At 35.7% G+C, this 26472-nt stretch overlaps 1 protein-coding gene across 4 annotated transcripts in view; it reads left to right on the top strand.

The window, feature by feature from the left end:
- The window catches only part of ATM (ATM serine/threonine kinase), a 149897-nt gene that overhangs the window by 62220 nt on the left and 61205 nt on the right, over positions 1-26472 (top strand). For all 4 annotated transcript variants that reach the window (XM_010862840.1, XM_010862844.1, XM_010862841.1 and 1 more), the window contains 12 exons: positions 636-882; positions 3800-3915; positions 4954-5080; positions 5602-5801; positions 9824-9998; positions 10546-10710; positions 11514-11646; positions 12958-13053; positions 15526-15697; positions 19817-19958; positions 21557-21733; positions 26159-26336. In XM_010862840.1, coding sequence (XP_010861142.1) covers positions 636-882; positions 3800-3915; positions 4954-5080; positions 5602-5801; positions 9824-9998; positions 10546-10710; positions 11514-11646; positions 12958-13053; positions 15526-15697; positions 19817-19958; positions 21557-21733; positions 26159-26336 — 1928 coding nt within the window. The remainder of the gene's footprint in view (positions 1-635; positions 883-3799; positions 3916-4953; positions 5081-5601; positions 5802-9823; positions 9999-10545; positions 10711-11513; positions 11647-12957; positions 13054-15525; positions 15698-19816; positions 19959-21556; positions 21734-26158; positions 26337-26472) is intronic.

Genomic DNA, 26472 nt, shown 5'->3' on the forward strand with positions numbered 1-26472 from the left:
TTTCATGCATTGGAAAAGGAAATGGCAACCCACTCTAGTGTTCTTGCCTGGAGAATCCCAGGGACGGGGGAGCCTGGTGGGCTGCCGTTTATGGGTCGCACAGAGTCGGACACAACTGAAGCGACTTAGCAGCAGCAGCAACAATAGTCCTTATTGTTTGTTCATTTTGCCAATATCTACATTTATTTTTTGAATTTATAAATTGCTTTCACCTTTCACTATATAATAATTTTGCATAAAGATTATACAGAATAAATAAATATAAATTCATTTTCACTTGTTTTTCATCTTGCCTTTAGGGTGATAATACTCTTAAGACCTCAGTCTTTTTTAGTGTGACTATTTAAAATTTACTTAACTTCATGTCTTCATTTATAGAGTAAGAATGCTTAATGATTTAGATAAAGTGATGCTCTAAGCTTATTAAACTGTTTTATTTATTTTTTTGCCCACACCACATGACTCAAGGAATCTTTACCTTCCTGACCAGGGATTGAACCCATGGTGGAAGCATTGAAGTCCACTGGAACACCAGGAATTTCCAAAACCATTCTGTTATTTTAAGGACCATATTATAAAGTTTTACTTTGAAAAGTTATATTTTTAATGTATGTTTTTAATTTTTATATTTTTAGGTCTTGTTATAAAATTTTGATTCCACCTCTAGTGATTAGAAGTCATTTTGATGAAGTAAAGTTAATTGCTAATCAAATTCAAGAGGATTGGAAAAGTCTTCTGACAGACTGCTTTCCAAAGATTCTTGTAAATATCCTTCCATACTTTGCTTATGAGGGTACAGAAGACAGTGGGATGGCACAGCAAAGAGAGACTGCTACCAAAGTCTATGATATGCTTAAAGATGAAAACTTATTAGGAAAACAGGTATGACTTCAATATTTACAATACCTTTTATCCCATAATTGATCTGAGGTGTAACTTTAGGCTATTCATCACTTATGCAATTAAATTTAATATTTTATGATAATCACTATCTCATATAGGCAATCCATTAATTTTTTTGTTATTGTACAGTGTTCTCTCCTTTTGATTGGTTTTTAAATGTTTTAATCAGGAATTTTCTTTTTAACTTTGGAATAATTTTACCACCTTTTCCTTGTAAAATATTGTTTTAATTGGCAGTAATACATGAATACAAACTGGTTATTAAATTCAAGCAATGCTGAGCAAGGTATAGAAAATCTTCACTTTCTCTTGACTATCATTAAGCCCTTCATTTTTCAAGGAAAAGTACAATCCCATGTTCCTATTCTCTGCTTTTTCCATGGCGTTTACTACTTTTTAATGTATGATGTAGCTTACTTATGAATTATGTTCACTGGTTTTTATCAACCTTCTCCACTATAAGTACTTGTAAAGGTTGGATTTTTCTTTCTTCTTTTTTCTGATGTATCCCAACTATCTAGTATATATCAAGTACTCATTATTTGATGAAAGATGGAGTCAAGTTAAAAACGACCTAACAACTTGTTTCTTTTATAGTAATTTATACATATCTAAAATTATTTGAGACAACTTATATTCAGATACATATATAAACTTTTTAAAGTGAAAGAAAAATTATTTGAGGCAACTTATATTCAGATCATATATAAACTTTTTAAAGTGAAAGAAAATTGGTCACTCCACTTTTTAATATAAGCAAAGGATGACTAACAAAGCTTGGTCAATGTTAGTATTAAAATTGGATAAACTTCAGTAGACTCTTTTTTTCATTGCCTAGTTATCTGTGAACAGCAAGTCTCTTAGTTGCTTGCTGCTGCTGCTAAGTCGCTTCAGTCGTGACCAACTCTATGCAACCCCATAGACGGCAGCCCACCAGGCTCCCCCATCCCTGGGATTCTCCAGGCAAGAACACTGAAGTGGGTTGCCATTTCCTTCTCCTTAGTTGCTTAGGTGAGCTATTCCTATTCAGAGCTGGTTGTAAGTCTGTGGTCTGGAGGCTTCCAACTGCCTCCCTAAAAGGCAGTTGGAACAGAATGTTGGCTTGCCAATGGGTATGGAATTTAGGAGAGGCAGTCTGCTTCCAGACCCTTTCACCCAGTCTTCCAGCTTACACTGCTGAGCAGGTCTACTCTTAGTATTCCTCTTTATGTATTCAAATCAAAAGAAAGCAAGTTTGAGTCAGAATAAGTCTAGATGGGAAATGTGATTATATTAAACCCTGATTAAAACACTAGTCTCAAGAACAAAGAGAGCTAAAAATTAAAAATAATTTCTTAGCTTCTTTGTTAAAGACATAAATTTTTATTTGTCTCAGTTTCATTTAGCATCATCATTTTAAGTTAATTTTTTCTCTATTTCTCTAATATGCAGCTTATCTAAATCAATCCACATTCTTTTTTCTGTGGATAAGTGATGGTACCACTATTATCAGTCTTTCAGTCTTCTATAACTGTCAGTTGTTGAATGCGTAAAATGTATAGTTATAAGATTGTTTAGGTATACCTAGATATCTGAATTTTTTTTGAATTATTTTTATGTATGTTTAGCTTAAATATTAGAGATTTGCTTGTAAGAAAATTATATAAAATTAAGGAAGTCAGTTGTCACCGATGTGCAGGGAAACTCACTAAGTTTTCCTCTGATATTAATCAGAGTTGGCCAGTTTGTCTTACTAATTCCAGATATACTGAAAATAGGATTGGATTTGTAAAAGGGCTGAAACCTTGGAATTGATGATATGATGTAACTAATGTTACATTACAGGGAAAGGCTAAGATCTTTACATTAGATTTCTGTTGTGCCACATTCCAGAATATTTTTGCTATTAGGAAGGGTTTCCAAATCTCTGTGTGGAAGAGGTAAAGATAGTAAATGAGCCCATTTGCCTTTTGGTTTAAAGCACTGTAGTTCATTACTTGGAGACCTAACAAAAAACACGTTTTAAGACTTTATAGTTCTCATTCATTTGGCTGAGGCGTAATGTAGTACACCCACTCTTTTTATTTAGAGAACTTATGCCTTTTGTGAGGCTGCCTGTAGCAAGAAGTGGGTAATGAAGAGTCTGCTCCTGTCCAGGAGGATTTTTACCTAGTATTAATGACTCTGTTGCTGGGAGGGATTGGGGGCAGGAGGAGAAGGGGATGACAGAGGATGAGATGGCTGGATGGCATCACTGACTCGATGGAGGTGAGTCTGAGTGAACTCCAGGAGTTGGTGATGGACAGGGAGGCCAGGCGTGCTGCGATTCATGGGGTTGCAAAGAGTTGGACATGACTGAGCGACTGAACTGAACTGAACTGAACTGAATGACATGTGGATAGCAGCTAGCCTCAGAATTTGGGATATCAACCAAGTTGGAATCTGGGGGAAAGATATGCAGGGAACAAAGGGTTGATAATTGCCAGTCATTGGGAATCCTTACTAGTAAAGTTCTCTAAGATAGTGTTCTCAAATAAAGGTAAAATGCAGGTTGATGAGCAGTATAGATCAGTGGGGAATTTGGTTGACAGGAAAGTGATTAGGTTGAGGAATTTCAAGCTAGACCTGAAGCCTTGCTCATTAAAGTGATTCTTTAAAATTAAATGAAAAAGTTGGATTAAGAGAGTCCTGTTTGATATAATTTCTCTGTTTTCCTTTGAGTCTGTAGGTTGGCTGCATAGCAGAAAAAAGTGGCGCTAGTTGCATGTTTTGCAGATCTTAGATCTTTGATAACTATTTCCTTCTGTAATCACTGAATAATTTTGGAAATGAGACAATAACGTGAGCCCCTTAAACTAGCTGACTTAAAGATCACAGACAGGAAAACTTAAATATATTTTATTTTGTATCCTTGCAGATTGATCATTTATTCATTAGTAATTTACCAGAGATTGTAGTGGAGTTATTGATGACGTTACATGAACCAGCAACTTCTGGTGCCAGCCAAAGCACTGACCCCTGTGACTTCTCAGGGTATGGATATTTTTAATTTAGAGGATTAGCTGCAATTTCATAATGTCCTTGGGAAGTTTATTAGTTGACACCTTCAAATGTCTATTTCAGTTATTAGACATGTACTGTGCTTTTAAATTCTGTTTCTTTTAAAATAGTTACCTTTGAATTGAAGTTTCTGCTGTACTGTAGCGTCTTCATAGTGACTGCTCTTTTGATTACCACTTTGTTTGAAAATTCAATAACCTTTTTATTCTCAGTCTGTTTGTAATATTTGAGCATTGTGCCATCTCCTATCATGAAATTTTCTTCTGTGACTTGGCTTTCTGTATCATCTTTTTTTTTAAAAAGCGTTCTCCTTTGCTAGTGGAATTTTACTATATTGCAATTTCATTTGCATGTAAAACCTACTTGTTGTATATGAATGGTAGAGTTATTCATATACATTGTTACTCATTTACCTTGATTGTAAAGTACTTAAAAAACATCCTTTTTTTATATACTATGCAATACTAAGCATGTAAAACAGTAATAATATCTATTAAAATATTTTTGCATGTGTAATTTCATTTGGTATAGAATTTGATTGCTGTCTTGAATGTTACTGTGTTTATGTGTGTACCCATGGCTGATTCATGTCAATGTATGGCAAAAACCATCACAATATTGTAAAGTAATTATCCTCCAATTAAAATAAATAATTTAATTTTAAAAGATATTATTGAGTTTAAAGTACTAGAATAGAGCTTTAATTCATACCTTAAGTAAAGTGATACTAGGTCTCTTTTTTATAACTGCTGTTAACTTTATAAATGATTTTTTAAACAAATTATTGACTACCTCCTAGAAAGTTATTTAGGTATTCTGATAGATGTATATAGACTGTAATATGTCATTTGTGATTTTATTAAAAGTCTAGTTTTCACCAAGAAAATAACTAAAATTTGGGGTATTATAATCTAAATTTTTCTTTTGAATTTTCACTAATCTATCAAGAAAATGTTTTTTCTTGATAGTTTTATTCTGAAAATGATGACTGATTTTTTCTATAACTCTTAGGGATTTGGATCCTGCTCCTAATCCACCTCATTTTCCATCACATGTGATTAAAGCGACATTTGCCTATATCAGCAATTGCCATAAAACCAAGCTTAAAAGCATTTTAGAAATTCTTTCCAAAAGCCCTGTAAGTATACTTTACTAGGATAGTACCTGAAGAGAGAATTCCATCTTTTTCAGCTAGAAAATCTGTTTAAGTACATTTTATTTTTATTTTTTTGTAAGTATAAGTACATTTTAAAAAGAAAAAAGTAAACAAATGGAACACTTACTTGAATAAATTAGAAAAATACTCATTTACAAGTTTATATCTTAGTATTTTACTTGTCAGTATTAATTGAAATATGTCACATATGAGGACTGAATTTTGTGACATTTTAGTCAGGTTGGCTCAGGATTTGTGTATATATGTATTTTTTTAAGAATATACTACTAAATATTGTTTACTATCTGAGAACAAAATAAATTGAAAAGTTTTTTAAAATTTAAGATAGTAATTTTCTTAATGTGATATTTTGCATTTGATATCAAAACCGCAAGCAAAATTTTGAAATTTAGAATTCTGTAATTTGAATATAAAAATGTATGTATTATGTCTGAGTATATGTGGTTAGGCAAGGTTTTACTAAATGTATCTTTATTTTCTAGGATTCCTATCAGAAAATTCTTCTAGCCATATGTGAGCAAGCAGCTGAGACAAATAATGTTTACAAAAGGCACAGAATTATTAAAATATATCACCTGTTTGTTAGTTTATTAATGAATGATATAAAGAGTGGCTTAGGAGGAGCTTGGGCCTTTGTTCTTCGAGATGTTATTTATACTTTGATTCACTATATCAACCAAAGGTAAATAATATATTTAGACCAATATATAAGTTTTTCTACTCTCATCTTAATTGAAAACTTCTATGCTTCTACAGGGTAGAAGCCAGAGTATTATTTTCTGAATTTTGCTTAATATATATATATATATATATACACACACACACACACACTTCTCCAGCTACTTCTCCAGCTCCAGAAGTCTTTAAAATATTAAAGATCTTCTCTTCAACATTTTAAATATACTAATTTTACATGGCCATAAATACATGGTACCATAGCAGTTCTGCTCACCACTTCCAGTGTGTGGTAAGGGGACGGAAGGGGGATTCCCAGTGCACACCCAGGGTATTCTTCAGACATCAGCTGGTACTTGCCTGTAGATAGTGTCAGATCCCACAGGTTAAGAGCTCAGTCCTATAAGACTACCCTCTCTCCAGCCTCATCAGACTTCAGTTGAAAACTATAGATTGGAGGTTTCAATAACCCCCTTCCTTGGGTTTGATTATTTTGCTAGAGTGGCTCACAGAACTTAAGAAACCTATTTACTCACTAGATTGCTGGTTTATTACAAAAAGAAATAACTCATGAACAGCCAAATGGAAGAGATACATAGGGCAAAGTATGGGGAAAGGGCATAGAGCTTAAGTGGTCTCTCCAGTCACTTCATTCTCCTCATACCTGCAAATGTTCACCAACCCAGAAGCTCCTTTAACTCCATCCTTTTGGGTGTTAAGAGAGGAATCATCAGCCATTGGTGACTGATTGAAGGGAAAGCCCTTCTTGATCAGAGAGGTGGGACAGAAAGTTCCAACCCTCTAATTATAGGGTTGGTTCTTTTGGCAACCAGCCCAGATCCTTAGAGGCTTCCCCAAAGATACTTCATCAACATAACAAAAGACTCGTTTATTGCTCTCATCACAGGAAATTCCAAAAGTATTAGGGACTCTGCCAGAAATGGGGACAAAGACCAAATATATATTTCTTATTATAAATCACAGTATCACAATTACTATAGATTGGGGAATGTATGTTCTTTTTAGCATCTCTATCCTTTCCATTGGTTTTAATAATGATTCTACTGTCTATTGTTTTCTTATTAGTAGATAACATTGTAATCAAATAAATTTAAGCCCTCAAAGCATATGAAGATATCTATTTCCATTTTGTTTTCTCATATTCTTTTTTGCTTTTTAAAAATATAATTTTAATTTTAAGTCATATGTATGTGTGTGTACTTTAAGTCATTCAGTCTTTTTCCTTCACTTTTTTTTAGGTTTATTATGGTGTTAAAATATATAACATAAAATTTCTCATTTTTAACTATATTTTAAGTATCCAGTTTAGTGCTATTATGTTCATGGTATGCTATTAATTTTTATTTCTGTCATTGCAGTTTCCAAATCCAACTTATTTATTACCTCAAATAGAACCTTTCTATTCATTAGGCAATAACCACACAGTTCCTCTTCCTTATAGCCCTTATAGCTTCTAATCTACTTCCTGTCTTTTTTAATTTCCTTGTTTTAGGTATTTCATATAAGCAGAATCATAATTTCTTTGCCCTTTCCTGTTGGCTTGTTTCACTTAGCATGTCTTCAGTGTTTATCCAGCATCATGCTTTTTTGTGGCTAATTAACATTCCATTGGGTTTCCCTGCTGGCTCAGATGGTAAAGAATCCTCCTTCTGTGTGGGAGACCTGGGTTTGATCCCTGGGTTGGGAAGATCCCCTGGAGAAGGGCATGGCAACCTATTCCAGTATTCTTGCCTGGAGAATCCCCATGGACAGAGGAGCCTGGCGGGCTACAGTCCATGGGATTGCAAAGAGTCAGATACAACTGAACGACTAAGCCCAACAACATTGGATATATGACACTTTTTTTTTAATCCATTCATCTCATGATGAACACTTGGGTTGTTTCATAGGCATGAAGTGGTATCTCATTGGGGATTTGATTTTGCATTTTCCTATTAATTACTCATGAATATCTTTTCATGAGCTTATTGATGATTTGTATGTCTTCTTTGGAGAAATGTCTATTTAAATCCTTTGCCCATTTTAAAAATTGGATTGTCTCTCAAATCAAAAACTGATTTGAGAGAATAGCATTGAAACATATTACCATATGTGAAATCGATCACCAGTCCAAGTTCAATGCATGCAGCAGGCAATCAAAGCCAGTGCACGGGGACATCCCAGAGGGATGGGATGGGAAGGGAAGTAGGAGGGGGGTTTGGGATAAGGGACAGTACAATAAAAAAGAGAAAAAAAATTGGATTGTCTTTTTGTTGTTGAGCTGTAGGAGTTCTTAATATATTCTGGGATTGAACTCAGTGTGTGATTTGCAAATATATTCTGGATATTGAATTCATATGTGATTTGCAAATAGTTTTTCCCATCCTATAAAATTTTTACTTTCCTGATAATGTCTTTTGATGAGCAAATGTTTTTAATTTTGATAAGGTCTGATTTATCTAATTTTTCTTTTGTTTCATGTGTTTTTAGTATTGTAGGTAAGAATGCATTGGCAAATCTAAGGTCATGGAGATTTACCCTTAGAGTTTATTCTAAGAGTTTTATGATTTTAGCTCTTAGATTTAGGTTGTTGATTCATTTTAATTTTTATAAATAGTGTGAGTTAAGGGTTCAGTTTCATTCTTTTGCATGTGGAAATCTAGTTGTCCCAGCACTATTTATTAAAGACTATTCTTTCACCCTTGTCAAAAATCAGTTAGCCACTGATGTATGGGTTTATTTCTGGATTCTCAGTTCTATTCCACTGTTCTTTCCTTATGCCAGTACCATGCTGTGTTGCTTGTTGTTGTTCAGTTGCTAAGTCATGTCCAGTTGTTTTCAACCTCAGGGACTACAGCATGCCAGGCTTCCCTGTCCTTTGCTATCTCCCAGAGTTTGCTCAGACTCATGTCCATTGAGTCAGTGATGCTATCCAAATATCTTATCCTCCGTCGCCCTCTTCTCCTCCTGCCTTCAATCTTTCCCAGCTTCAGGGTCTTTTCCAGTGAGTCGGCTCTTCACATCAGGTGGCCAAAGTACTGGAGCTTCAGCTTTAGCATCAGTCCTTCCAATGAATATTCAGGGTTGATTTCCTTTAGAAATGACTGTGTTGCTTACTGTAGCTGTATAGTAACTTTTGAAATCAGGAAGTGTGAGTCCTCCATTTTTCTTCTTCTCTTTCAAATTGTTTTGACTGTTTGGATACCTTGTAATTCCATATGAATTTGTTGACCAGTTTTTCCATTTATGCAAAAAAAGTGCTGGAATTTAGATGGATATTGCATTCAATATGTGACTATTTTAGATAGTGTTAATATCTCAACAGTTTGTCTTCCAGTCCATGAATACAGGATGTTTTTCCATTTAGTTGGGTTTAATTTCTTTCATCCATGCTATATAATTTTCATTGTACAGGCGATTCACATCCTTGGTTAAATTTATTCCTAGATGTTTAATTCTTTTAGGTGCTATTGCAAATGGCAACCCACTCCTGTACTCTTGCCTGGAGAATCCCATAGACAGAGGAGCCTGGTGGGCTACAGTTCATGGGGTCACAAAGAGTCGGACATGACTGAATGACTGTCACTTCACTTCTGCTCCATCCAAAACTAAGGACCAGGATCCCATATTAGAAACGGGATCTAAAGTTTTCATGAATATTGCCAGGCTGAGGACGATGTGAGGCAAGGACAAGTAAAATCACCACAAAGCTTTCCTAGTTTTTAAGTTTCCTTTTTCTTGATTCAGTGATTGCTTGATTGTTGCTGTTTTACAGAGTTCTAACAAAGTTCATACAGTTTGCTCGTTTTTCACTATTTCTGTCAGGGGAGCTTGGAGCTGCCTACTCTGTCATTTTCTTGATGTCGCTTCTGTTTTTGGCTTTTAAACATCCAGTTTTAAAGAATTAGATGTAAAACTAACTTTTATGTCATGCCACATCAGAATTAGAGCTGTTGAATAATAATGACCTTTGAACAATTTGATATCAAAGTAGTGTCCTGTAACTTATTGTTTTTTCCCCCACATTAGGCCTTCTCGTTTCATGGATGTGTCATTACGTAGCTTCTCCCTTTGTTGTGACCTATTAAGCCGGGTTTGCCACACAGCGGTAACTTACTGTAAGGATGCTTTAGAAAGTCATCTTCATGTTATTGTTGGTACACTTATACCCCTTGTGGATGATCAGATGGAAGTTCAGGAACAGGTAATTTCCCAAATCATGTTCAAAATGATATTTGAAATATATTGATAAAGTATTCTTGGAAAGCACTGTTTTTTTATGTTTACTTGGTGTAATCAGTAATTTTAGTGAAAATAGTCTTTGAAAAATGACGGGGAAAACATTCTCAATGAATTAATCCTTGTAATCTTTTTGTTATAGAGCACCTAGTAATTTTGATCTAATAAATAACCTGATTTCTTTCTTATTTATACTGAAATGTAGAGGTAGTCAAAACTAGGGATCCAGTTCACACTACTCTAACAGTGTAAGAGATATTATATGAAATGCTTCAGTAATATTGACAACCGTGTTCCTCAGTGTCCATCCCACAGTAAAGGCCCTACATGTTTGTTGAATTATTTGAAAGCCCAGAAACAGTAGTAGCTAGGTGCCTTAGTAGTGATTAGAACATTTTATCTAAACCAGGTTAATAGAGTTTTTATCATTTATCACAGTGGGTTTCTTTGTTTTACTTTAACATAGAATTAATCCATTTCTCTTGATTTTTTCCTTTTTAAATTATGTTTAGGTATTGGACTTGTTGAAATTCTTAGTGATTGATAACAAGGATAATGAAAATCTGTATATCACAATTAAACTTTTAGATCCTTTTCCTGACCACGTTGTCTTTAAGGATTTGCGTATTACTCAGCAGAAAATCAAATACAGTGGAGGACCCTTTTCACTTTTGGAGGTAATAATTATTCTGTCATCTTGCTATTTTGTATTAGAGAGGATAGTAGTACTTTCTGGAAGCCTCTAATCCTCTCAGAGGAAAAACTGGTCTTTTTAAAAAATTATGATTAAAAAAGCGTAACCTGAAATCTGTCCTCCTAACAGATAAAAAACTGAATTTTTAAATATACTCTTGCTTTGCACTAAAAGTATAAATATCAAAGTTTCTTGGTAAAGATCTGAATTTAAATATTAAAGAAGTATAATATAAAATATGCTTGATGAAGTATACACATAAGATTCATTAATGTCTCAAAATTACCATCTGATCCTCTGAAGGAAAATATAATGCTTGAATTAGAGATGGTATGTAACTTTTTGAAGAGTTTTTCAGGTTTTAATCTTGTTTAACCCTTATAAATTTCAAAACTATGTTCAGATGTTTTCCTTATAAATCTTACTATAACTTTACTCTATATTTGGCTATAATCAATATGAAAATATAGTTAAATATATTGAGACATAAAACTAGAATTGTAGTGATAAATAAATACAAGTTTAAGTTTTTCCCTCTAATTGAGTATGCTATAACAATCTTAAACTCTAAATATTTTATCATGAGAGAGTCTATTAGAATTTAAATGATTAAAACACTAAGATTTGAAGTGAAATAAGTAACTTATTTCCACCTTGTTTAGTAGTAACAGTGATAAGAATCAGTGTCTGTGGAAGGCATTAACTGATTTTTAGAAATTTTATTTTACAGACTCAACCAATAAATGTCAAAAGCAAGTTACATTTTTAGCTGATTTTCTCTTTTAGGAAATTAACCATTTTCTCTCAGTAAGTGCTTATGATGCACTTCCATTGACAAGGCTTGAAGGATTGAAGGATCTTCGAAGACAACTAGAGCAACATAAAGATCAGATGCTGGATCTTATGAGAGCATCTCAGGGTACTCATTTTAATGACTTGGGTTATTTGTATAAGTTTCTTTTTGAAAGAATCTCTTAAAATTCTTGCTCTTGGTTTAATTGCCACAGATTTAGTTCAGACCCTAATCATTTCTCATCTAGTTATGAAAGACTTTCTAAGTTGTATCCTTACCTTGAATTACTACCATTTTATCCATGTAAATGTGGACCTGTGCTGGAATGTCCAAATTTATTCTGCCGCTTAAAAAAATGTTAACAATTTGCTACTGCCCAAAAGAAAAATTTGAGTTCTTTAAAAGGAAGCATGCAAAGTAATCTCTCTGCCTACTACCCCAGTTTATTTAAATAAAAAAAACATTTCATTTTAAGCATCTTAGCCATGTATGTGTTTTGTTTGTATGTATGTATGTGTCTGTTTTGTATCTACACACATATTTGTATGTGTTTCTAGCTTTTTTTTTAACTTAAGAAAACTTCCATTTTTAAGTTGATTTGATTTTAGTTTTTAGGTTACTACAGTACTGCACTTGATGGAAATATTTTCTACTTATGTTTTGATTTTCATCATCCTGTGCTCATTAACTTCATATTTCTATTCTGTGATTTTTGTCCTCAGTACTTTTAAAAATTAATTTTGTTTTGACCATCTGAATTCTGAGTTTCTAGAATATTTGTTCTTGAGGTATATAAATGTATATACATGTATATATATATGAAACATGAACTTTCTCTTTGTATATCTAATTCTTGGGTATTTGGGTATTTTATTGATTCATACCAATATAGCCAATAGATGTTTGTAGCTATTTAAATTTAAATGACTTAAAATTCAGTAAAATTTAAACTTCAACTTCTTTATTGTATTAGCACATGTCAAGTTCTAAGTAGTAACATGTGGCTTGTGGCTGTCATTGGACAGCATGGATTATAGACCATTATCACCATTGCAGAAAATTCTATTGGACAGGGCTGATCTATTCTAAATGCAAGAGGCTAAAAAACCAGGCATTCTCCCAAGGTTCCTTCTAGTTTAATGCTGAATAATTTTTGTGTTTCTAAATGTGATTTTGCTAAAGGTCTTGATTTCTCTGCACAACTTGTTAAGACATTTTTCTCTCTCTGTCTGCCAAATATTGCTGCTAAATGTTTTTACATGATTCTATTGAAGAAGGAAATTCGGATACATTCATTTACTTTGTATTTTTAAAGCGCCCACAATTTAAAATCTTTATTAAAGTTTTCTAGTCACACAATTTAATATATGAGCATATTATAAAGGAAAGTGTTGTCTCCACCATAACTTAAACTAGTTTTTTCAAAACCGCTTCTAGATAACCCTCAGGATGGCATAATGGTGAAGCTGGTTGTCAGCTTGTTGCAGTTATCCAAGATGGCAGTAAACCACACTGGTGAAAGAGAAGTTTTAGGTAATCTATTTGGCTTAGTGAATATGAGCTTTTTTGTTTGAGTGGTCATCTACATAGCAATTTAAAAATCAGTAAAATTTGTTGTCTGAAATACTGGGGAAATGTGAGGTGCTAGTTCGATTTCTGTTTAGTTCAAGTATCCTTAAGCAGCCCTCCTTTCATATTTTCCTTCCTTAGACATTCATATAAAGTAAAAAGTTAGTAATTAATATATGTGCATAACTATTAATTTGAAAATGGCTTGTACATATTTACTGGAGAGGGGAATGGCAGACACTTCATTATTCTTGACTTGAGAACCCAATGAACAGTATGAAAAAGCAAAAAGGTATGACACTGAGAGATGAACTTCCCAGGTCAGTAGGTGCTCAGTATGCTACTAGACAAGAATGGAGAAACAGCTCCAGAAAGAATGAAGAGGCTGAGCCAAAGTGAAAACAACACCCAGTTATGGATATGACTGGTGATGGAAGTAAAGTCTGATGCTGTAAAGAACAATATTGCATCCAAACCTGGAATGTTAGGTCCATGAATCAAGGTAAATTGGAAGTGGTCAAACAAGAGATGGCAACAGTGAACATCGGCATTTTAAGAATCAGTAAACTAAAATGGACCGGAATGGGCAAATTTAATATGGATGACTGTAATATCTACTACCGTGGGCAAGAATCCCTTAGAAGAAATTGAGTAGCCCTCATAGTCAACAGGGCTTCCCTTATGGCTTAGCTGGTAAAGAATCCACCTGCAATGCAGGAGACCTGGGTTCAATCTCTGGGTTGGAAAGATCCCCTGGGGAAGGGAGAGGCTACCCACTGCAGTATTCTCCTCTGGGGAATTCCGTAGACTATACAGTCCATGGGGTTGCAAAGAATCGGACACTACGGAGGAACTTTCACTTTCACTCATAGTCAACAAAGAATCCGAAATGCTGTGCCTGGGTGCAGTCTCAAAAGTGACAGAATGATCTCTGTTCATTTCCAAGGCAAACCATTCCATATCACAGTAATCCAAGTCTATGTCCCAACCACTAATGCCAAAGAAGCTGAGGTTGAATGGTTCTATGAAGACCTAGAAGACTTTCTAGAACTAACACCCAAAACAGATGTCCTTTTCATCATAGGGGACTGGAATGCAAAAGTACGAAGTCAAGAGATACCTGGAGTAACAGGCAAGTTTGGCCTTGGAGTACAAAATGAAGCAGGGCAAAGGCTAACAGAGTTTTGTGAAGAGAACACACTAGTCATACCAAACACCCTCTTCCAACAACACAAGCAACGACTCTACGCATGGACATCACCAGATGGTCAATACTGAAATCAGATTGATCATATTCTTTGCAGCAGAAGATGGAGAAGCTCTGTACAGTCAGCAAAAAGAAGACCAGGAGCTGACTGGCTCAGATCATGAACTCCTTATTGCAAAATTCAGACTTAAATTGAAAATCTATAGGAAAGCTACTATCAGAAAAATAAGTGGATTCAGCAAAATTGCAGTATACAAGATCAACATGCAGAATTCATTTGTGTTTCTGTACACCAGCAGTGAACAATCTAAAATGGAAATTCCATTCCATTTACAATTCCATTTATAATAGCACTTAAGAGAATTACATACCTAGGGTAATTTTAGTTAAGGAGGTGAAAGACTTATACACATTTTGTTTTTTAGAAGTAAGTCACTAAGTACAGCCAACACTCAAGAGAGGAATAGGCTCCACCTTTTGAAAGGAGAATTATCAATAATTTTTTAACATATTTTATTAAATACCATAATGACAGGGGAAGAACATGAGGCAGCCCTCTGGCATCCTGAAAACATCTATCTTCATTTGGGTAGTGAGAATATAGGTGGAAAGAAAATATATGTGCCTGCATGTATATGTGAATTTTCACTGAACTGAGTGTGTAAAATTTATGAACTTTATGTAATACCTCAAAAAAAAGTGGATACATACAATGGCTATTGGAGAAGGTAGTGGCAACCCACTCCAGTATTCTTGCCTGGAGAATGCTTTGGACGGAGGAGCCTGGTGGGCTGCTGTCCATGGGGTCGCACAGAGTCAGACATGACTGAAGCGACTTAGCATGCATGCATGCACAATGGCTATATTTAGACTTCCCTGAATATCTACATTTTACTAGTTAATCTATCTCTTGGATATGATTTTATAAGGGAAAATATTACCCACATGGATGATATGTAAAGGAAATGATACAATATTTTGTAGCTTCTTGAATCTATTGAACATCTATGAAGTGAAGTGAAGTCGCTCAGTCATGTCCTACTCTTTGCGACCCCATGGACTGTAGCCTACCAGGCTCCATCCATGAGATTTTCCAGGCAAGAATACTGGAGTGAGGAAACATTTAAATGTTAAAGGATGACAAAAACATATTTTTGAAATTAGAAAATTTCTGTTTTATATATGATCTCTTAGCTATAACTTTACTGAATTGGAATTTCTATATGTAGAGGCTGTTGGAAGCTGCTTGGGAGAAGTGGGTCCTATAGATTTCTCTACAATAGCTATACAACATAGTAAAGATACATCTTATACCAAGGCTCTTGAGTTATTTGAAGATAAAGAACTTCAGTGGACCTTCGTAGTGCTGACTTACCTGAATAATACACTGGTAGAAGATTGGTGAGTATTTAATGATACCTTGTGTCTGATAGCACTTCCTCAATTTGACATTCAAGATTGATACCTGATATAAATTAACATTTCCAATAACTAAAGCTTTCTCCTTTAAGTTGCCATACTTTTGGTCTTAAATATTTAGTCAAAATCATTGTATTTTTATTAATTCACATAATTACTAAAACCCTATCTGCCAGGTGTTTATTATCGTGATGTATATACGAGACGAGGTGCATGTTAAATTTTAGTGAGAGTGAAATTGAAAGTCACTCAGTCCTGTCTGACTCTTTGCAATTGCATGAAATAGTCCATGGAATTCTCCAGGCCAGAATACTGGAGTGGGTAGCTGTTCCCTTCTCCAGGGGATCTTCCCAACCAAGGGATCGAACCTAGGTCTCCCGTATTGCGGGCAGATTCTTTACCGGCTGAGCCACCAGGGAAGGGTAGACTAGACAAATAAATAGTGCAAAACTACCAAGTGGTTCCACAGAAAGCATTAGGATAGGGGAATACAAATGGGGGTATTTTGGGCACTTGTCGAAATCAAGGTACCACTTTCCTCTCAACTAGACGTTTTGATTCTTTTTTTTAAAAAAGTTTTATTTTATATTGAAGTATGATGGATTAACAATGCGGTGATAGTTTCAGGTGGACAGAAAAGGGACTCGGCTATATTATATCCGTTCTCTCTCAAACTCACCTTCCATCCAGGCTGCCATATAACATTGAGCAGAGTTCCCTGTGCTTTATATACAGTAGATCCTTGTTGGTTATCCACTTTAAATATAGTAGTGTGTATGTGTCAATCCCAAACTCCCTATCTCTCTCCTTCATCCTTCCCCCTTGACAACCATAAATTCCTTCTCCAAGGCTGTGAGTCTGTTTCTGTTTTATAAATAAGTTCACTTGTATCCTTTTAAAATAGGTAATAGAATGGGAATTACAACTCCAAAAGTTTTAAGCTAATCAGACAGGGCTTTCTTTTTCCCATTAATGCTCAATACAAAACAAAATGGCAACAGTTAGTATAATTTCAGCTTGCTGATTATGAGATTACTTTTGCTTTCTCGTCCCCTCCCCATTTATCTATTTGCAGTGGAGAAGGCAATGGCACCCTACTCCAGTACTCTTGCCTGGAAAATCCCATGGACGGAGGAGCCTGGAAGGCTGCAGTCCATGGGGTCGCTGAGGGTTGGACACGACTGAGCGCCTTCACTTTCACTTTTCACCTTCATGCATTGGAGAAGGAAATGGCAACCCACTCCAGTATTCTTGCCTGGAGAATCCCAGGGACAGGGGAGCCTGGTGGGCTGCTGTCTATGGGGTCGCACAGAGTTGAACACGACTGAAGTGACTTAGCAGCAGTAGCAGCAGCAGATGGTAAAGCGTCTGTCTACAATGCGGGAGACCTCGGTTCAATCCCTGGGTTGGGAAGATTCCCTGGAGAAGGAAATGGCAACCCACTCCAGTACTCTTGCCTAGAAAATCCCATGGACAGAGGAGCCTGGTGCAGGCTATTGTCAGTGGGGTCTCAAAGAGTCGGACACGACTAAGCAACTTCACTAACTTACTTATGTATTATTTACAGACCCTTGAACAACGTGAGGGTAAGAATGCTTTGCTTAGTGGAAGGTTCATATATACTTACAGTTGGGGCTCTCTATCCATGGTTCTGTATCTGAGGAGTCAACCAACTGCAGATGGTATAGTATTTGCTATTGAAAAAACTCTGTGTATAAGTGGATCTATACAGTTCAAACCCTTGTTGTTCAAAGGTCAAATGGATTTATTTTTGATATATTTGAGCATTTCATCACCACCATTTTTGGGGACTGGGTTCAAACGATTTTTGCCCACAATTGGGCATGTTTCTAAGGTGAATAGGGCTTCCCAGGTGGCCTAGTGGTAAAGAATCCACCTGCCAATGCAGGAGAAGCAGGTTCAATCCCTGGGTCAGGAAGATCCCCTGGTTGTCAAGGAAATGACAACCCACTCCAGTCTTCCTGCCTGGGAAATCCTGTGGACAGAGGAGCCTGGTGGGCTACAGTCCATGGAGTTGCAAAGAATTGGACATGACTGAGCAGGCATGAACTCCCATACTATGGTGAAAAGGTATTTTGCATCTGTTTGCCTGTAACACCCTCTCCTTCTCTTGGGGAATAAATGATTGGCAATAATGTCTACTTGCTATGTTTTCATTGTTGATTTTAAGGACATGTATCTTTCTCTCTTGTATCGTTGTTGTTACAGTGAAAGGGCTGGCATGGTTTCCTTCCCAACATTTTGTTAGAAAAATTTTCAAGCATACAGCAAAACTGAAAAAATTTTGCAGTAAATACCCATATAATTACCACGTAGATTTTTACTATATTCTGCCATTATTTTCCTTATTTTATCACATTTAGCCATTTTTCTATTCATTTTTTAATTCATCTCATTCTAAAAAAATATATTTCAAAGTGTATCTGATACAGATTTTGAAGAGATTTTCCACGGAAAATTTGCAAGCTTTGTGTTTCACTTGTTACACAGTAATTTGCAATTGATTTTTCAGAAAAAGGTGCACAAAAATACCAGTGTAACTTAAACCTGAGAACCGCGGGGAATAGGTACAGTTTGTTTTTCCTGTCTTTTTTGTAAGAGGAAAAAAATCATTACATGTTTGAGGGACCTCAGGTATACAAAGGGATGTTGACTAAGGAATTCACAGAATCATGGAAGGCTTCTGTGAGGAAATGTAATTTAGTGGATCTGAGTGTTGAGGAATTAACTGGAAGATGATTAGGAATAAAACATTCCAGGCAGGGAATAGCTAGAGTAGAAAGAAGCTTCATGTGTTTGAGGATCAGAAAAAGCCTGGTGTGGAAGAAGATGATGTGAAATTAAATTAGAAAGGTCTGACTAATTCTGATTAATAAATTTGATTTTATTTGAAATACATAAGGAAGCTGTGGAGTTTTAAGCAGTGTAATCATGATGCAACTAATCCTTTTACTGGGACTTTTATATGGCAAGTGGCTTGTGATAGGGAAAAAATGGAAATAGGATGCCTGGTTATGAAACTGTTGCAGTAGTCCAGAGGAAGGGTGGCAGAAGGCAGGCTTCCCTGCTGGCTCAAATAGTAAAGAATTTGCCTGCAATGCGAGAGACCCAGGTTCGATCCCTGGGTCAGGAAGATCCCCTGGAGAAGGAAATGGCAACCCACTCCAGTATCTTTGCCAGGAGAGTTCCATGGACAGAGGAGCCTGGTGTGCTATGTATGGTCCATGGGGTCACAAAGAGTTGGATGAGACTTTCACTTCACTTTCAGTGAAGATGAAATGGAACCTGGGGATATTTTTAACACAGAGCAGCAGAATCTGCTGATGAATTTAATTTGGAGGAGATAGGGAAAGATAGCAGAATGAAGGATGAATTCAAGTTTAGGGTTTATGCTTCTATGTCTTAAATTGAGACTCCTAAAAGGACTTAAGCCTTTACTTGATAGCTCATTATCATATATAGTATCAGGCTTTAAGACATTTTATGTCAGCTATCATATTTTCAGTACTGTTGTATTACAGTCCCCTTTTTCTTAATTTTTTGAAAAAGAGAAGGATCTTTAATTTTTTATTAGAGATTATAGAGTCTTACCTAATAATTCCAACTAGCTTTTCACTTACGGTTCGTTTAAAATTGCTCTAGACAATAATGTTATCATTTGTAGGGAAATTCCATTCTCTGTTACCCCAAATTATTTGTTCCTCATAGAGAAAATGTTATCAAAATATTTTTTGTGGGTGATTAGTATTCTGTCATTCTCATTCATCATTGGTCAATATTATTTTCAAGTATTTCTTTTTATGAGACTTTTAAATTTATAGTAAGTCATAAACTTTCTTATAGTGAATGAAAGGAATTGCTGTTACAGTGATTAGTAACTCAGGTTTACTAAAGGAATATTAAAAAGTGCTTGGTAATTGTTTGGTATTACCCAATTTTTATAGGTATAAAATTTCCTAATAAATGCAAAGGTTTCCTAATATAATTTAAGGTTTTAATTTTTTCATAAGGAGTTGCTTCACATTCATTAAGATTAATATTGATATATTTTGTGGTGTTTGAATTCTATGTGTTTTTCAGTGTCAAAGTGCGAGCAGCAGCTGTTACCTGTTTGAAAAGCATTTTAACCACGAAAACTGGACATCGTTTCTGGGATATTTATAAGGCAACAACTGATCCCATGCTGATCTATCTACAGCCTTTTAGAACATCAAGAAAAAAGGTCTCTCAAATAATGAATGTTTATTGATTACCCACTATATCTAGAACAGTTGTATTTGCTGTGGGCTATGAATGTCATATTGCTTAATTATGCTAACACTTAATGTTTTTGGACATAATTTCAGCTATAATTTGAATCCAAGGGATTTGTATTTTTAGTTATGGCAGTGTGGAAAATCTGAGAGAGGTAGCCTAGAGAAATTATGGTTGATTTGGGGGTGCATAGGAGGAGTTCTTAATGACAGGCTTTTTTTTCAAGGAGTGGAAAACCCCTTTCTTTGACTAGATACAAGCCATTGCTCCTGGTGTGGTTTATAGGTATTGTGATAATAAGTTAATGTGAAATTTAAGATGACCTAGATTTCTCCCTTTTTCATGTTGATGTCAGACATAACAAGGTTCCACTGAAAGGACTCTATGAAAGAGACTTAAGAACCTTTACTTTATTAATCTAAGCATTTTATAGCTTATTTAAAGCATTCTTTAATACTTTCTTTTCATAAAGCAACTGAGAAATATGCCATTGAGTTTTTACCAATTTAACTTCAGTAACATAATGTATCATAAATATAATTTTGGTCTTAATGAAATTATTGGCAGTATAAACTTATTAATCATTCCTGAATATTATAAATTATAAAATTATAAGTAATATTATAAATTACAAACTATTATAAAGGAAATCAGTCCTGAATAGTCATTGAAAGGACTGATGCTGAAGCTGAAGCTCCAGTACTTTGATGTGAAGAACTGACTCATTGAAAAAGACCCTGATGTTGGGAAAGATTGAAGGCAGGAGGAGAAGGGGATGACAGAGGTTGAGATAGTTCGATGGTATCGACAACTCAATGGACATGAATTTGGGCAAACTCCAGGAGTTGGTGATGGACAGGGAGGTTTCCCATGCTGCAGTTCATGGGGTTGCAAAGAGTCAGACACGACTGAGGAACTGAAGTGAACTGAATATTGTAACCTGTTAAACATTGCAGTTTTAAGATTTTAAAATTTCATTTCATCCTGAAATCAGTTCTGTATGGTAGATACGGACTGGTTACATATTTAAGGCAAAGAGTCTGTGATTCAACATACCACTAATAAACTGAGAGTAGAAGTTTCCTCCTGTTTAGATCAGTAAATTTTCACCAGATTCTACCTTTCATAAGCATAATTGTCTTTTAATTTTTAAAAGTAACTGATGTATATAGATTTAGTTTTAACTATATTTAGTTTTATTTGGCAGAGAATGCAATGGCACCCCACTCCAGTACTCTTGACTGGAAAATCCCATGGATGGAGGAGCCTGGTGGGCTGCAGACCATGGGGTCACTAAGAGTCAAACATAACTGAGCGACTTCACTTTAGGAAATGGCAACCCACTCCAGTGTTCTTGCCTGGAGAATCCCAGGGATGGGGGAGCCTGGTGGGCTTCCGTCTATGGGGTTGCACAGAGTCGGACACGACTGAAGTGACTTATTAGCAGCAGCAGCAGCAGTTTTATTTGGAAACGTGTTTGTTTATGCCTAGATATTTGTTTGGCACAGGAAAGATAAAATGTGTTTCTGGTTACTGTATTTACGTTTTCTTATCACTTTTTTCTAGTTTTTAGAAGTACTAAGACTTGATAAAGAAAATCCTTTAGAAGGCTTGGATGATACAAGCCTGTGGATTCCTCAAAGTGAAAATCATGACATTTGGTTAAAGACACTGACTTGTGCTTTTTTGAATAGTGGTGGCACAAAAAGTGAAGTTCTTCAGTTATTAAAGCCAATGTGTGAGGTAAGAAGATTAGTCTGACTCATACCCTTTCTACTTCTGTTTTTTTCATTTGAGCTTTCTCATCATAATTTTCTTTGCTTGTCCCATTCCATTTTGCTTTTTTGTTCATGTTCATGGCCTATATATAAAGAAAGGTTCTGTGTATTGCACACCACCTTCATGCAAAATAACTTATACTCAGCTGTTGTGAACCCATTCAACAGAGCATCTTTTTATATAGGACTTTTCAGCTGTGAGGTAGCTACATTTCAGAAGAGTTCTAAGGGTGTGTCATAAATAACATGTTACTAATGATAGTTAGAATACAGATGATTAGAAATTATTTGTGTTAACCAAAGGTCTGTTCTAACTTTTTAAATTTACTTTTATTGAGGTCATTGTCATTAACTTTCTGTGATGGTTTTTTTTTTTTTTTAATTTTTATTGAAATATAATTGGTTTACAATGTGTTGATTTCTGCTATACAGCAAAGTGAACCAGTTATACATGTACCCACTCTTTTTTAGATTCTTTTCCCATGTGGATCTTTAAAGAGTATTAAGAAGAGTTCCCTGTGCTATACAATAGGTCCTTATTAGTTATCTGTTTTATATATAGTAGTATGTGTATGTCAGTCCCAGTTTCCCAGTTTATACCCACCCCCTGTTCTGGAACCATATATTATATTCTACATCTGTGACTCTGTTTCAATTTCGTAAATAAGTCCACGTGTGCCTTTTTTTAGATTCTACATAAAACCTATGATATTACCTTTCTCTGACTTAAGTCACTCAGTCTGACAATCTTTGGGTCCATCCAGGTTGCTGCAAATATCATTATTTTGTTCTTTTTATGGCCAAGTAAAATTCTATTGTATATATATGTACCACATCTTCTTTATCTGTTCCTCTGTTGATAGACATTTAGGTTGCTTCCATGTCCTGGCTGTTGTAAATAATGCTGCAGTGAACATTGTAGTGCATGTGTTGTTTCGAATTATAGTTTTCTCTGGATAAATATGTCCAGGAGTGGGCTTTCAGAATCATATGGTAGCTCTATTTTTAGTTTTTTAAGGAACCTCCATACTATTCTCCAATTGACTATACCAACTTATATTCCACCCCATAGTGTAGGAGGCCACACTTATTGTTTGTACGTTTTTTGATGATGGCCATCCTGACTGTTTGAGGTGATACCTCATTGTAGTTTTGATTTGCATTTCTGGAAAAGGTCAGTTTTCATTCCAATCCCAAAGAAAGGCAATGCCGAAGAATGCTCAAACCACCGCACAATTGCACTCATCTCACACGCTAGTAAAGTAATGCTCAAAATTCTCCAAGCCAGACTTCAGCAATATGTGAACCGTGAACTTCCTGATGTTCAAGCTGGTTTTAGAAAAGGCAGAGGAACCAGAGATCAAATTGCCAACAACTGCTGGATCATGGAAAAAGCAAGAGAGTTCCAGAAAAACATCTATTTCTGCTTTATTGACTATGTCAAAGCCTTTGACTGTGTGGATCACAGTAAACTGTGGAAAATTCTTCAAGAGATGGGAATACCAGACCACCTGACCTGCCTCTTGAGAAATGTGTATGCCCGTCAGGAAGCAACAGTTCGAACTGGACATGGAACAACAGACTGGTTCCAAATAGGAAAAGGAGTTCGTCAAGGCTGTATATTGTCACCCCGCTTATTTAACTTATATGCAGAGTACACCATGAGAAACGCTGGACTGGAAGAAACACAAGCTGGAATCAAGATTGCTGGGAGAAATATCAATAACCTCAGATATGCAGATGACACCACCCTTATGGCAGAAAGTGAAGAGGAACTCAGAAGCCTCTTGATGAAAGTGAAAGTGGAGAGTGAAAAAGTTGGCTTAAAGTTCAACATTCAGAAAACAAAGATTATGGCATCTGGTCCCATCACTTCATGGGAAATAGATGGGAAAACAATGGAAATAGTGTCAGACTTTATTTTTCTGGGCTCCAGAATCACTACAGATGGTGACTGCAGCCATGAAATTAAAAGACCCTTACTCTTTGGAAGGAAAGTTATGACCAACCTAGATAGCATATTCAAAAGCAGAGACATTACTTTGCCAACAGAGGTTCATCTAGTCAAGGCTGTGGTTTTTCCTGTGGTCATGTATGGATGTGAGAGTTGGACTGTGAAGAAGGCTGAGCACTGAAGAATTGATGCTCTTGAACTGTGGTGTTGGAGAAGACTCTTGAGAGTCCCTTGGACTGCAAGGAGATCCAATCAGTCCATTCTGAAGGAGATCAGCCCTGGGATTTCTTTGGAAGGAATGATGCTAAAGCTGAAACTCCAGTACTTTGGCCACCTCATGCGAAGAGTTGACTCATTGGAAAAGACTCTGATGCTGGGAGGGATTGAGGGCAAGAGGAGAAGGGGATGACAGAGGATGAGATGGCTGGATGGCATCACTGACTCGATGGATGTGAGTCTGAGTGAACTCCAGGAGTTGGTGATGGACAGGGAGGCCTGGCGTGCTGCGATTCATGGGGTCTCAAAGAGTCGGACATGACTGAGCGACTGATCTGATCTGATCTGATGTATAGTATCATGTCACCTGACAACAGTACTGTTTCACCTCTTCTTTTCCAATTTGGATTTCTTTTCTTTTTTTTTTCTCTGATTGCCATGGCTAGGACTTCCAAAACTATGCTGAATAAAAATGGCGAGAGTAGACATCCTCATCTTGTTTCTGATCTTAGAGAAAATGTTTTCAGTTTTTCACTGTTGAGTGTGATGTTAGTTTTGGTTTTGTCGTACATGGCCTTTATTAGGTTGAGGTAGGTTCCCTCTATTCCTGCTTCCTGGAGAGTTTTTGTGTGTTGTTTTTTTTTTTTTTTAAATCATAAATGGGTGTCAAAAGCTTTTTCTGCATCAAATCTGTGACATGCTTTCTTTGTTATTGTTGTTCAGTCACTGACCCAGTCTTTGCAACCCCATGAACTGCAACACACCAGTCTTCCCTGTTCTTCACTGTGTCTTGCAGTTTACTTAGACTCATGTCCATTGAGTTGATGATTCCATCCAACCATCTCATCCTGTCCTTCTCCTCCTGCTCTCAATCTTTACCAGTAACAAGGTCTTTTCTAATGAGTTGGCTCTTCACATCAGATGGCCAAAGTATTGGTGCCTCAGCTTTAGCATCAGTATTTCAAATGGATATTCAGGGTTGATTTCTTTAGGGTTGACTGTTTAAATCTCCTTACTGTCTAAGGGTCTCTCCAGAGAGTACTCCAGCATCACAATTCGAAAGTATCAATTTTTTGGTGTTCAGACTTCCTTACAGTCCAGCTCTCGCTTTGATTATATGGACCTTTGTCAGCAACGTGATATCTCTGCTTTTTAATATGCTGTCTAGGTTTTTCATAGCTTTTCTTCCAAGGGGCAGGCGTCTTTTAATTTCATGACTGCGGTCACCGTCTGCAGTGATTTGGGAGCCAAAGAAAATAAAGTCTGTCACAGTTTCCATTTTTCCCCTAACTGTTTGCCATGAAGTGATGGGACTGGATGCCATGATTTTTTCCCCATTCTCTTGTTTTCCTCTATTTCTCTGGATTGATCACTGGGGAAGGCTTTCTTATCTCTTCTTGCTATTCTTGAAATTCTTCATTCAGATGGGTATATCTTTCCTTTTGTCCTTTGCCTTTTGCTTGTCTTCTTTTCTCAGCTGTTTGTAAGACCTCCTCAGATAACCATTTTGCCTATTTGCATTTCTTTTTCTTGGAGGTGGTTTTGATCACTGCCTCCTGTATAATGTCACAAACCTCTGTCCATAGTTCTTCAGGCACAATATCTATCAGATCTAATCTCTTGAATCTATTTGTCACTTCCAGTATATAATCATAATGCATGTGATTTAGGTCATACCTAAATGGCCTAGTGTTTTTTCCTACCTTTTTTAATTTAAGCCTGAGTTTTGCAATAAGGAGTTCATGATCTGAGCCACAGTCAGCTCTGAAATTAGGGTTTATTAAAAATGTAAACTTTTAAACATGACTGTTAGAGCTCTTCATTCTATGTAGAAAAAGTGCTAAAATCCTATTTTCAGCTTTTTTTCTTAAATGTTGATCCTCATTTTCCCCTTTGTCAAATCGATTATTAGTAACACTTTTCACGTATCAAATATTTTTTACAATAGTCACATAGTAATTTTATTTGTAAGCAATATCCTATTTCATTATATGCAAATAGCTTCAACTGGAAATGAACTACTTCAGTGTGACATATATGTTCTATATAGATATTCTAGGTTAGTTTGATTAAAAAAAACAACACTACCTGGTACATTTTTTTTTGTATATTTTTTAGTAGTATATAGAGTTCATGACTTATGTCATTAACAGGGAATGAATATTTTAAGTAAAATGTTTTTACTCAAAACTATTGACTGGATATGTTTGTATATTTTAGGTGAAAACTGACTTTTGTCAGACTGTGCTTCCATACTTGATTCATGATATTCTACTACAAGATACAGATGAATCGTGGAGAAATCTCCTTTCTACACACATTCAGGGATTTTTCACTAGCTGTTTCAAACACCCTTCACAAACAAGCCGATCCACAACCCCTGCAAATTTGGATTCAGGTATTCTGTTAAATTTCTCAACTTCATACTGTTAAAGTCTCAGTTCTAGAGAAAGATTTGTTTGAGTCCCATCAAGGCATTTTGTAGGCTTAATCTCATAACCTCTAAACATCTATTCTGCCATCTGTAAAATGGA

The sequence above is a fragment of the Bison bison genome, unplaced genomic scaffold (assembly GCF_000754665.1).
Source record: "Bison bison bison isolate TAMUID 2011002044 unplaced genomic scaffold, Bison_UMD1.0 scf7180017864485, whole genome shotgun sequence".
NCBI classification, from domain to species: Eukaryota; Metazoa; Chordata; class Mammalia; order Artiodactyla; family Bovidae; genus Bison; species Bison bison.